The 13,404-nt window shown below is 44.6% G+C and overlaps 2 protein-coding genes across 2 annotated transcripts; one reads left to right on the top strand and one right to left on the bottom strand.

The window, feature by feature from the left end:
• Nucleotides 1–707: 707 nt before the first annotated feature.
• LOC147471876 (histone H2A-like) lies at nucleotides 708–2,380 on the bottom strand. The gene has a single exon (XM_086535851.1). The coding sequence runs from the start codon at nucleotides 2,330–2,332 to the stop codon at nucleotides 1,961–1,963; it is 372 nt and encodes a 123-aa protein (XP_086391977.1). The 5' UTR covers nucleotides 2,333–2,380; the 3' UTR covers nucleotides 708–1,960.
• Nucleotides 2,381–10,391: 8,011 nt separating this feature from the next.
• LOC122259837 (histone H2B) lies at nucleotides 10,392–10,901 on the top strand. The gene has a single exon (XM_043026776.2). The coding sequence runs from the start codon at nucleotides 10,430–10,432 to the stop codon at nucleotides 10,799–10,801; it is 372 nt and encodes a 123-aa protein (XP_042882710.2). The 5' UTR covers nucleotides 10,392–10,429; the 3' UTR covers nucleotides 10,802–10,901.
• The last annotated feature ends 2,503 nt before the right edge of the window (nucleotides 10,902–13,404 follow it).

Raw genomic sequence — 13,404 nt, 5'->3', positions numbered from 1 at the left:
TCCTTCTTTTCCTCTCTCTGCCTCTCTTTTTATGCTTTGTTTCGCTCTGACTCTCTTCTTCTTATTATTATTATTTCCCTCTCTCCTTCTTCTTCTTCTTCTTCTTTCCCTCTCTCTTTATCTCTCTTATTTTTCTTCTTTCCCCCTCTCTCTCTATTTCGCTATAATTATCTCTCTCTCTCCTTCTTCTTTCCCTCTCTCTATTTCGCATTGATTCTCTCTTTCTCTCTCTCTCTCTTCTTCTTCTTCTTCTTCTTTCCCTCTCTCTCTTTAGCTTTGATTCTCTCTCTCACTCTCCATTTCGCATTGATTTTCTCTCTTTATGTTTTCTTTCGCTTTGATTATCTCGCTCTCTCCTTCTTTCTCTCTTCTTCTTCTTCTTCTTCTTCTTTCCCTGTCTCTCTATTTCGCATTGATTCTCTCTCTCACTCTCCATTTCGCATTGATTCTCTCTCTCTCTCTCTCTCTCTCTTTTATGTTTTCTTTCGCTTTGATTCATTCTCTCTCTCTCTCTCCTTCTTTCTATCTCTCTTCTTCTTCTTCTTTCCCTCTCTCTCTATTTCGCATTGATTCTCTCTCTCTCTCCTTCTTCTTCTTTCCCTCTCTCTATATTTCGCATTGATTCTCTCTCTCTCTCTCTCTCTCTCTCTCCTTCTTCTTCTTTCCCCCTCTCTCTATCTCTCTTCTTCTTTCCCTCTCTCTCTCTCTTCTTCTTCTTCTTTCCCTTTCTCTCTATCTTTCTCTTTTTATGTTTTGTTTCACTTTGATTCTCTCTCTCTTTCTTCTTCTTCTTTTTCCTCTTCTTCCTCTTTCCCTCTCCTTCTTCTTCTTCCTCTTTCCCTCTCCTTCTTCTTCTTCTTCTCCTTCTTTCCCTCTCTCTTTTTATGTTTTGTTTCGCTTTGATTCTCTCTCTCTCTCTCTCTTTCTCTTTTTATGTTTTCTTTCGCTTTGATTCTCTATCTCTCCTTCTTACCCTCTATCTCAAATTCGCTTTGATTCTCTCTCTCTCTCTCTCCTTCTTTCCATCTGCCTCTTCTTCTTCTTCTTTCCCCCTCTCTTTATCTCTCTTCTTCTTTCCCTCTCTCTCTCTCTCTCTTTATGTTTTCTTTCGCTTTGATTCTCTCTCTCTCTCTCTCTTCTTCTTCTTCTTCTTCATTCATTCTCTCTCTATTTCGCATTGATTCTCTCTCTTCTTCTTCTTTCCCCCTCTCTCTATCTCTCTTCTTCTTTCCCTCTCTCTCTCTCTCTTTACGTTTTCTTTAGCTTTGATTCTCTCTCTCTCTCCTTCTTCTTTCCCCCTCTCTCTATGTCTCTTCTTCTTTCCGTCTCTCTCTCTCTCTTTATGTTTTCTTTCGCTTTGATTCTCTCTCTCTCTCTCTCTCTTCTTCTTCTTCATTCCTTCTCTCTCTATTTCGCATTGATTCTCTCTCTTCTTCTTCTTTCCCTCTCTCTCTATCTCTCTTCTTCTTTCCCTCTCTCTTTATGTTTTCTTCCGCTTTGATTCTCTCTCTCTCTTTTAAGTTTTCTTTCGCTTTGATTCTCTCTCTCTCACTCCTTCTTCTTTCCCTCTCTCTATTTCACATTGATTCTCTCTCTTCTTCTTTCCCTCTCTCTCTATTCCGCATTGATTCTCTCTCTCTCTTATGTTTTCTTTCGCTTTGATTCTCTCTCTCTCTCTCTTTCTCACTCTTTATGAACATTGATTTAGGAATTTTAAATTGATTTTGGGTGTGGGGGCATCGGTGAGTTGTTTTGTTGGTTGTTGAGAAGTTGAGTATGATGACAATGTTATTGAAGAATATGACATTGATATTGCAATCTATGCATTTGGGCTTGGGGTTTGAGTAGGTAGTTTATTAGTTTGGGATTGATAAGTTGAGTAGTCAATTACATCTCTAGGGAGATTTTGTGGCTCCGAAAGGAGCCGATGTTGTTGAAAAGAGGCAACCGAGAGAAAGATTTATTTCTTCTCAGTCTTCTTGGGGAGGAGCACAGCCTGGATGTTAGGCAGGACACCACCCTGGGCAATGGTCACACCAGAGAGGAGCTTGTTCAGTTCCTCGTCGTTACGGATGGCCAGCTGCAAGTGACGGGGGATGATACGGGTCTTCTTGTTGTCACGGGCGGCGTTACCTGCCAGCTCGAGAACTTCAGCAGCCAGGTATTCCATGACGGCAGCCAGGTACACAGGGGCACCTGCTCCGACACGTTCAGCGTAATTTCCCTTACGCAGAAGGCGGTGAATCCTACCTACAGGAAACTGAAGGCCGGCCCTGCTCGAGCGGGACTTTGACTTGCCCTTGACCTTTCCACCCTTACCACGACCTGACATGATGTTTGCTTTATAGGTATCTCAAAAACCTTGCAATTGGGGAGGGGAATTAGGAAGTAAAGAGAGAAGAGAGGCCTTAGAGTAAGGAGGGGAAGAAAAGCTGAGGCGCTGTGCCTGTAAAAGGAAATAAGTAGGAGGTAAAAGTAGGGGGGCGAGACCCCTTGCTTGGTGGTTTGGTGGTTAGTCACATCAGCAGGTGTGGGGGGTGGCTGGGGGTGGGGGGGTCGTAGTCTGGCTGGCGGGTCCGGCACTTCAGCTTCGCGGCAGGTGTAGTCAGCATCATATATATACATATGTACATATGCATGTACATAATAATAAATAAGCTAAAAGTCTAGCTAATATCTATGTGATATTATAATTATTATTATTTTTTTTTTTTTTTTTTTTTTTTTTTTTTTTTTTTTTTTTTTTTTTTTATCGCCTACTATTGTCCGGTTCGTGGGGGGAATCCCCGCGAACCGGACCTTCCGCAGGTGAGACCCTCGCCTGCCGCCCCGCAGGTCCTGGGACCTGCGGGCCGGTTCAGTGGGTCGCTCTTTTTTTTTTTTTTTTTTTTTTTTTTTTTTTTCTTTTTTTTTTTTTTTTTTTTTTTTTTTTCAACATATCTAAAAAGCTATAAATAATTCGATAACGATAACAACCTTGCGCAAAATAACGGAACGTATAAATAGGAAATAATGTAATAATAAAAATGCGAAAATAAACACAAGTTGTGGCGAGCGAGGGTGAGGAGGTGGGCGGCGAGAATGAATGGGAATGAATGGGAGGCGGGCGAGGGGGCGAGGAGGGGGGTGGGGGGAGAGGGAGCGAGGAGGGGGGTGGGGGGAGAGGGAGCGAGGAGGGGGGAGGTGAGGGAGCGAGGAGGGGGGAGGTGAGGGAGCGAGGAGGGGGGAGGTGAGGGAGCCAGGAGGGGGGAAGGCGAGGTGGGGGGGGGGTGAGGTGAGGTGAGGTGGGTGACGAAGTGCACAACTGACGAAACGAAACATAAATAAATACATATAGAACACAACAGAAACATATAACACATAGACATATAAACACGAACATATAAACGTAATTTTTTTTTTTTTTTTTTTTTTTGTCGCCTGCTATTGTCCGGTTCGTGGGGGGAATCCCCGCGAACCGGACCTTCCGCAGGTGAGACCCTCGCCTGCCGCCCCGCAGGTCCTGGGACCTGCGGGCCGGTTCAGTGGGTCGCTCTTTTCTTTTTTCTTTTTTCTTTTTTTTTTTTTTTTGTTTTTGTTTTTATAGTGGTTTGAAAAGGGGGGTAAGGTCATGCCCTTTTTGTAATAACATAAGTGAACAAAGGTAAGAACAAATTATAAGCGAGAACGAAAATAAACGAAGAAAAATGGTGAGCGAGAACAAATAATAAACGAAAAACAAATAATAAACGGCGTAAGCAAACAAGTGCGAGGCGAGGGATGGCGGAGAGAATGAATGGGCGAATGAATGAACGGATGAATGGAAGGCGTGGGAGCGAGGTGGTCGTGGCGAGGAGGGAGGAGCGAGGGTGAGGAGGAGGGAGGAGGGAGGGGGGGGGTGGCGAGGGAGAGGAGGCGGTGGCGTGGAGTGGCGCGCGAGTGGCTAGGCTGGTGAGGGAAACATAACGTGAAATATGAGCATGAAATAAACATTGAATACATGGTTTGGTGTCACTCGGTGCCGTGGATGTCTTTGGTGAGTGGATGGATGGTGAAAAAACATATGAATATGAAGAGAGATGGACGTAAATGGTGAAAGTAGAGCGAGGGTGAGGAGGGAGGAGGAGGAGTGGTGAGTGAGCAGCGGCTGTGGTGGCGAGGGTGGGGGTGAGGGGGGGAGGGGGGAGAGGTGAGGTGAGGCCAGGCGGTGATTGATGGTTTGTGGGAACGAGGTGGTGTGGATGGTGAGTGAGGCGTGAATGAAGGGAGTATGGTTGTGGGTGAGGAATGTAGGTGAGGTATGAACATAAGAAGCATAGATGAATGAAAGAACAGAAATAATAACGAAATGGCTTGAACATTACAAAATATAACATTATGCTGATCATTGTAGCTTGATCAGAGCATAGTTTTGTGCAGCTCGGTTATGGTGTGGGTGGGAGACATCCCCCGATCGGTGCACGCGCGTGCATCACGTCGTGCGCCGACCTGGGGCCTCTCCCGCCCTTAAGGGCTGTCGGTACAAGGGTGCAACACGCGGTGGCGTGAGCGAAGCATTTTGGTACTGGGCGAAGATGGGTGGTGGAGCGTTCTCTCGCCTTCGCTCACTCGAGGTGGGCGGGGCGCGAGTCGCGGGCTGCCCACATTGCATAGAAAACGGTACAATTCTGAATGGTTCGTTCTATTGGGCTGCGTTTTCGTATCTTATCGTTTTTCTCGCAGGCGAAACATCCTCCGATCAGCGCTCACTCGCGCGTGGGCGGGTGGGCGCGGGTCCGAGGCCTTTCCCCGCGAATGCAGCTTACATATTATGGAGTTACATGACACTTTACAAAATAATTTATTAGGAAATAACGGAACGAAAAACATAAACGAAAATAGTGAAAGAACAGAACATTGCCGAGGGGGGGAGCGTTCACCGGCCGGCGCTCGCTCTCGCGGGTCAGTGTGCTCCCTCCTCGGGACATCAACGGCGGTTATAAATCGGGTCAGGGGAATCTCCAAGGGCGAGCGGTAGTGTCCTGGGCCACCACGAGTGGTTGGTCTGTGTAGCCAAGTGTTTTTGGAATATGTCGTCGTAGTTTGTGTTTTCTAAGTGTTGTATGCGATCCCAGGCTCGCTTGCTGCGTGTGTGTATGCGTGTGTTAAGTGGCTCGATGTTATATGCTTCGTGGAGTGATTGTGCGGATATTCTGTACCGTGCTCTGTTTCGGTTTGATGTGTTGTTTATCCAGTATAGTGCTCTGTTCTGTATAGATTGCATCTTGGTTTTTTGGAATGTGGAGATTGCAATCAGTGGAATGGGCGTGTACTCGAGTATGGGTCTTACGATTGTTTTGTAGAGTCTGAGCTTTGTGTGGGGTGAGCAGGCATAAAACCTCCTCAGGCGTGTGAGAGTGGTGCGTGCTTGTTTCGTGCGGTGTTGTGCGTGCGTGAAAATGCCGTTTCTTTTGAAGTGTAAGCCTAACATGTTACCTGCTTGTGCGTATGGTATGTTTGTTCCGTTTAGTGTGATGAGTGGTGCGGTGCGTTGTGCGGCTGGTATGATGGTGAATTTGTTCGTGTTTGTTTGTATTTTCCATTTGTTTTCGTAAGTGTTGATAGTGTTGATGGCTGTTTGTGTGGCTGCTTTCATTATGTTTTTGGACTTGGAGGGGTGAGAGATGATTTGTGTGATGTCGTCTGCGTAGGCAATGTAGTTACTGAAGGGTGCTGGGTGTGGCATATCGGCGGTGTACAGGATATAGAGGGTTGGCGAGAGAACGCTCCCTTGTGGCACTCCACTTCTAAGGTGGATAGGGGGGCCGAGGAATGAACCAAGGCGGATGTTGGCAGTCCTGTGGTCCAGGAAGTTGCATAAGAGGCGTGTGAAGTGTTGAGGAAGTTGTAGTCGTGTTATTTTGTACTTGAGACCGTCATGCCAGACCTTATCAAAGGCCTTGGTGACGTCTCGTAGTATGATGTTGGTCTGGTGCTTGTTAGCGAGACTGAGCGCTATCTCCTCGTAAGCGAGAGCGATAGCGCTGTCAGTCCCCCTGTGAGGGCGAAAGCCGTGTTGCCTACTGTTGTGTAGATTGTTGTTTTCAAGGTGAGCTTTAAGTCTGTATGAAAGAATCCTCTCAAACATCTTCCCGGGAGTTTCAAGCAAGGAAATAGGCCTGAAACTCGTGACCTCGTGAGGTGGCTTCCCTGGCTTGGGTATTAATACAAGTGAAGCTTGTTTAAACCTGTCAGGGAAATATCCTGTTGCCAAGCATGCATTGAAGATCTGGCGTAGTCTACTGAACATATTAGGAGGTAAGTGTTGCATGAGAAGTTTGTTTATGTTACTAGCTCCTGGTGTAGTGTTTTTGGAGCGTATGTGAGCGTATCTCATGTCTTCTGGTGTGATAGGGTGAGAGAGAGGGTTGTCGGGTGTGAGATTGTCGAGTGTGACTGTTCGTGATGGGAGAATTAGGTGTTGCAGGTGTTGTAGTGTATTTGTGACCTCGGTCTCTGTGTCGGGGTCGAATGTTGCGTTCTCAGCAGGGGAGATTTGGAAGTTCTGTTGCCAGAACTCCCGGTGGACAGCCTCCATCCCCTCTGCTGTGTCAATCTTCTGTCTATTTGTGTTGTAGATGAATGTTGCAGTCTGTCTGTTCGATCCCATAAGTTTCCTGAATCTACTCCAGAAATCTTTGGGATCTTTCATGTTGTTGCATAGTTCTCGCGTGAGTGATTCCCAGTGTTGTTTATTCATGTAATTTGTTTCGTTGGTGAGTTGTATTTGAATTTCTCTGTATCGTGCGCGTAAGATAGTGTTCCATCCCTGTGTATCAGCAAGATCACGAAGATGTCTGTAGAGTATTTTCAGTGTTTTCAGGCGATGTGTTTCTCGGTAGTGTACGAGTGTTTTGAATGTTGTTTTGGGAATGTTCGCCGCGCGGGCAGTGTTTATGTCTGTGTACCACTGGTTGAGGTGGTCGTCTATGCTGTGAGTGAGGGTCCCCTCGAGATCGGGAGTGCGTGTGTGTATAAGTGCTTGTTTGTACCCTTCCCAGTTTGCGTGTTTTAAATTCTCTCGGGGAGGTGTAGGAACCATGATTGGATTTGTGGATAGTGTTAAGATCACGGGGAGGTGATCGCTGGATGTGGCATCGCCTGTTACTATGTGGTGATTTAGGTTTGCATGTGTGTTAGCGAGAACTAAGTCTGGAGTAGTGGCTGTGTTGTGTCGAATGAGTGTGGGTGAGTGAGGACCGAGGTGGATGAGTCTGCCGTCGGAGATGAGTGAGGCGAGGCCTCGTCCGACGGCATTGGTGTCTCTGTATCCGAAAAGTCTGTGGTGTGCGTTGAAATCTCCCATGATGTATGTTGGTTTTCTGTATCGCAGGAGCTGAAAGATATCTGGTTCGGAAAGATAGGGTCTTCGAGGAGGAATGTAGGTGGTGGCAAGGATGATAGGACCGTGAGGGGTGTCTATTTCTACTGCCATAAGTTCAGAGGAAAAGTTATGAAGAAGTTTGTGTTTTATGTTTTGTTTTACAGCAATTGCTACGCCGTCATCTCTTCCGTTTGTTTTGTTAGATGTGTAGGTGTTATAGGTGAAGATGCGAAGGGAATGAGGGTGCCTGAGAGAATGAGCGTTTATGAGGATGACGTCAGGGTCGAGTTGTCTGTAATGGTTTGTGAGTTCGTTTCTTCTGTTTGGTGTCCAGGTGAGTACGTTGTGATGAATGATTGTAAGTCTTGAGTGTAGTGACGTGTGAGTGGTGTGTGATGCAGCCATGGTGTTAGTTGGATGTGTTATACCAGCCGTTCTTTAGGTGTTCGAATTTCTGTTGTTTTAGTTTTTCTACCATGTTTGAGTGAATGAGCATGTTTCCCTCGCGCATGTGTTCTGTGATCTTTTGTTCGTGAATGTAGTTTTTGTATGTTTGGTTTGTGTATATCCATTTTACTGTTCCTCTGTGTATCTCGTGTGCAAGTTGTAGTTTGTTGAGGTGTTTGTGGCGTCCAGGCTCCGTTGCAAAAAGACGGATGCCATATGTCTCTGGGTTGAGGTCGTAACCATCTCGGTGACGCCGGGAGTGGTTATCGGCCTCGGAGTCTGTGGGGTTGTGTGCTTGTGTGGTTTTGGGTCTGACAGCGCGTGTTTGTTTTGTGTTGGGCGAGGGTGGTGGCGCGAGGGTGGTCGTGTTGGGGTGGCGTGAGGGTGATTGTGTCGGGGTGGGAATCGGTGTTGTGTTTGGCGTTGGGTGTGGCGTTATGTTTGGTGTGGGTCGTGGAGTGGGTGTTGGTTTTCTCTGTGGTGCAGCGTGGTGTTCTGCCTCTGGTTCGTCCTGTGGACCGAGGCAAGGTTGTGAGAGTTGTGTGGCTGTTATGTGTGTGTGTGGTGAGGTTGTGGAGTGCGTGACTGTTGTTTCTGTGGTTGTGTTAATGAGGTGAGGTGGGATGACCTTGAAGATTCCCCATGAATCCCCGTTCCCGAGATCTAGCGACGGCAGGTTGTTATCGCGCAAAACTTTTTGGACATGGTGACGAAAACCTAATTCTGGTTCCATGATGTTGCGAAGGTGAGCGTGAATAATGGCAGTCATTATGCCTACTGACAGGTTGTCTGGCATCTGTAGGATTACCTGTGGCTCTTTCTTCTCCTTCTCCTTCTCCTCCTTAACCTCTTTTATTTCTTTTATTAATGGTTTTAGCCATGCATTCTGAGTGGCTGCGATGGTTTGTTTTGCAGTTTGTTCTGCAACTTTTTTTATGGGGATTTCTGTCTTCTCTATTTCCCTTTTGGTTGCCTCCACTCGGGAGTTTTTGATAGCCTCTTTCCTTATAAGGCAGGAATTGGCCATAGTTCTGTGACCTTCGCCACAGTTGAGGCATCTTTTGGTGCTGGACTTACAGTCCCTGTAATTGTGGTTGTTGGCACCGCATTCAGAGCATAGCCGGAGGTTTTGTGCTTTGTCAGGGCAGGTAGCCTTTAGATGCCCGTACTTATAACAGTGCATGCACTGTGTAATGTTAGTGAATCGTTCGGGCTCTATTTGGCGGGGGCTAACGAAAATGTGAAAAAGGTATAAACCTTTATCTTGCACCTTTGCTGCTGTCATGTGGTCAGAGAACTGTACTTTCATCAAGTAGCGATTCTTCATAATATAAATGTTGTCAATTTTAGCTTCAGGGAGATTCCTCTCAATCTCGCCTTTGATTGCCTCAGGCGTTTCTTTGACAAGTTCTCTGTCCAGGTGCTTGAAGACCAGCGTCAGCTTGGCCTTTAATTCAGGTGGCATTACTGGTTCGAATCCCTTAGTCTTTAGGAGGTTTACAGTGTGGTCGGTAAACATTGCTTCGGCGTTAGACTCATCTTGGCACAAGATGATAAAATGGTCATGTGCGGTAATCAGTCTAAGGGTTCGTATTTCAGCATCAAAGAGGGCCTGCAGAAGGGCTTCCCTCTTAGCAAAAGAGGGTCGCCCGTCGGACGGTCGTACTTTGACTCTCATGACATGAGGGCAAAGGTACGACGATGGAGGAGGTAGTGAACCTACGCCTCTGACTCGAGGGCGTGGCAGGAATTACAAATCCCACCTCGTCCCCTTTTTGTGGGGGCTTATAGAGGTTTTGGATGTTCCAGCCTTAGTCAGAGGAGACCCTTTCCAGGGACCTATCCCTATCCCTACTCTCTAGAGTTGCAGATTTATGGAGATCTGCTTGTTCCCTGACCCTACGCCCGACCCACTCAGAGGAAGAACCGGCGGATTTCTCCGGTACCTCAGAGTCTTGGGGCTTTGTACGTGGTACCGCTCCCTGGTCCCAAACTGCTACAAGGGGACTGGGGCTGCAGCCCTCCCCCAGGCGAATACCAGACCCCACAAGGGGAATCTCGTAGGCCCAGGGAGAGTACAGGGAAAGGAACGAAAGAGAGTGGGAGAGAACAGTGGTCAAAAGATAACTTGATCACAGGGCCAAGAATAAACGCGATGATAGCCGAAGCTACGCGAGTATTCGTGGCTTGTTATTCAAGTTATAACCTTGCAAACAAAAAGGAGGTCAACAGCAAATAGAGTAGCCTGGTTGAGGTCGCGGAAAACCACGATAACTCAACGGAGCCGTCTATGAGCGGTTATGAGTCAAACTGTTTCTGGGAGCCTGGGGCTGGCAGAAACAAAAGTCTTCGCAAACAAATGGGTGCAAAATAAACAAAGTCAGGCTGGAGCTTGATTTTGATTTCTTTGTACCTTTATTGTTTGAAAGCTTAGTTTAACCTTGCAATTGCAATCGAGAGCATCCCTATTTATAGGCGCCCACCGTTGAAACTTTCCGATGGCGTTAGATGGCAACGGTGGCACGCCCTTTGAGCCACTAGCCGCGGCTCACTCACCTGAGGCTGGCGCCCGTGTCGGCCAATATAAGGAAATTTCAGGTCAAATCCTTATCAGTGTTTACTGAAGGTATAACCACCGTGATGCCACCCAAAACTTCCGGAAAGGCTGCCAAGAAGGCCGGTAAGGCCCAAAAGTCTATCACCAAGGGTGATAAGAAGAAGAAGCGCAGGAGGAAGGAGAGCTACAGCATCTACATCTACAAGGTGTTGAAGCAGGTCCACCCCGACACCGGTATCTCCTCCAAGGCCATGTCCATCATGAACTCGTTCGTGAACGACATCTTTGAGCGCATTGCAGCTGAGGCTTCCCGCCTTGCACACTACAACAAGCGTTCCACCATCACCAGCCGGGAGATCCAGACCGCCGTCAGGCTGTTGCTGCCCGGAGAACTGGCCAAGCACGCTGTGAGTGAGGGCACCAAGGCTGTCACCAAGTACACCTCCTCCAAGTAAATTAGAAGGTTGCACGGTTTACCTGCCTCCTCTACCAACATCGGCTCCTTTAGGAGCCACAAATTGTGATAAAGCAGATAGAAAGACATGGGCGTTGTTATCTTGTTGTTTTTGTTTACTTTGCACCGCGGCGCGTGGTTTGGGTCAGCTGTTTGTTTATTTAGGCGAGGGGCTTATCAAAACTCTTATCTAGGGCTTGTATCGTGTTACTTGCATTGCGCATTGCATAGAAAATGAATGACATATTGATCTGGCATAAATGAGCTATATACCAGGCATGTGTAATATATTCCATATCCGTCACTTTTTTTCTGAAAGTCGTTGACAAATTGCTCTTACGAATTGGGCACAATTTAGCTGTGAGTGGCTTTAGTTGAGAAAAAGCAAATCCATACATACATGTACGTAGAAACAGAGGGAGAGTAACACAAACACCTGTGAAAAGAAAGAAAAGAGAGAGAGAAACCTAAACACAAACAGCTGTGCAATATTACCTGATACACACATACCTAGATCAGTCAGTCATAGGTATGCGTTCACGTTATTTTATCACACATTCAGAATTAAAAGTTACACACTAAAATATCACTAATAGCAATACTTGACCACACATAATCACAGCCATGGTTTGAAATGATGAATTTCACAGCTTGCAAATATAGATGTTTATACTTGTACATCATAATAGTAATTCGCAATATATATAGATAGATAAATATATATATATATATATATATATATATATATATATATATATATATATATATATATGGATGTATGTATATAAGGACATGTACATGCATTTACATAGATAATACATGTGTGTGTATATGTATGTATATATATATATATATATATATATATATATATATATATATATATATATATATATATATATACATATACATATACATATATATGATATATATACATATTCTTCTTCTTTCCCTCTCTCTTTTTATGCTTTGTTTCGCTTTGACTCTCTCTCTTTCTCTCTCTCTCCTTCTTTTCCTCTCTCTTTTTATGCTTTGTTTCGCTCTGACTCTCTCTCTTATTATTATTATTATTATTATTATTATTATTTCCCTCTCTCCTTCTTCTTCTTCTTCTTTCCTTCTCTCCTTCTTCTTCTTCTTTTCCTCTCTCTTTATCTCTCTTTTTATGTTTTGTTTCGCTTTGATTCTCTCTCTCTCTTTCTCTTTCTCTCTCTCTCCTTCTTTTCCTCTCTCTTTTTATACTTTGTTTCGCTCTGACTCTCTCTTATTATTATTATTATTATTATTATTATTATTATTATTATTATTATTATTATTATTATTATTATTATTTCCCTCTCTCCTTCTTCTTCTTCTTCGTATTTCCCTCTCTCCTTCTTCTTCTTCTTATTTCCCTCTCTCCTTCTTCTTCTTCTTCTTTCCCTCTCTCTCTATTTCGCATTGATTCTCACTCTCTTTCTCTTTCTCTTTCTCTTTCTCTTTCTCTCTCTCTCCTTCTTTTCCTCTCTCTTTTTATGCTTTGTTTCGCTCTGACTCTCTCTCTTCTTCTTCTTATTATTATTATTATTATTATTATTATTATTATTATTTCCCTCTCTCCTTCTTCTTCTTCTTCGTATTTCCCTCTCTCCTTCTTCTTCTTCGTATTTCCCTCTCTCCTTCTTCTTCTTCTTTCCCTCTCTCTCTATTTCGCATTGATTCTCTCTCTCTCTCTCTCTCTCCCTTTTATGTTTTCTTTCGGTTTGATTTTCTCTCTCTCTCCTTCTTTCTTTCTCTCTTCTTCTTCTTTCCCTCTCTCTCTCTCTCTCTATTTCGCATTGATTCTCTCTCTCCTTCTTCTTCTTTCCCCCTCTCTCTCTCTCTCTTTATGTTTTCTTTCGCTTTGATTCTTTCTCTCTCTCTCTTTCTCTCTCTCTCTTTCTCTCTCTCTCTCCCTCTTTCCCTCTATCTCAAATTCGCATTGATTCTCTCTCTTCTTCTTCTTTCTCTATCTCTCTCCTTCTTTCCATCTTTCTTCTTCTTCTTCTTCTTCTTCTTCTTCCCTTCTCTCTCTTTTACATTGATTCTCTCTCTCCTTCTTCTTTCCCCCCCTCTCTCTCTCTCTCTCTCTTTATGTTTTCTTTCGCTTTGATTCTCTCTCTCTTTCTCTCCTTCTTTCTATCTCTCTTCTTCTTCTTCTTCTTTCCCTCTCTCTCTAGTTCGCATTGATTCTCTCTCTCTTTCTCTTTCTCTCCTTCTTCTTCTTTCCCCCTCTCTCTATTTCGCATTGACTCTCTCTCTTCTTCTTCTTCTTCTTCTTTCCCTCTCTCTCTATTTTACATTGATTCTCTCTTTCATTCTTTCTTTATGTTTTCTTTCGCTTTGATTCTCTCTCTTTCTCTCCTTCTTTCTATCTCTCTTCTCCTTCTTCTTTCCCTCTCTCTCTATTTCAAATTGATTCTCTCTCTCTTTCTTTCTTTCTATATGTTTTCTTTCGCTTTGATTCTCTCTCTCTCCTTCTTTCCCTTTTCTCTCTCTATCTCTCTCTCTTTCTCACTCTTTATGAACACTGATTTTGGAATATATATATGATATATATATATACATATATATATATATAATATATAT

Source organism: Penaeus japonicus, unplaced genomic scaffold (assembly GCF_977035675.1).
Source record: "Penaeus japonicus unplaced genomic scaffold, GWHDUDI00000001_assembly GWHDUDI00000004, whole genome shotgun sequence".
Classification (NCBI taxonomy): domain Eukaryota; kingdom Metazoa; phylum Arthropoda; class Malacostraca; order Decapoda; family Penaeidae; genus Penaeus; species Penaeus japonicus.
Note: the sequence above shows the minus strand (reverse complement) of the source record. Positions and strands in the feature narration are given on the sequence as shown.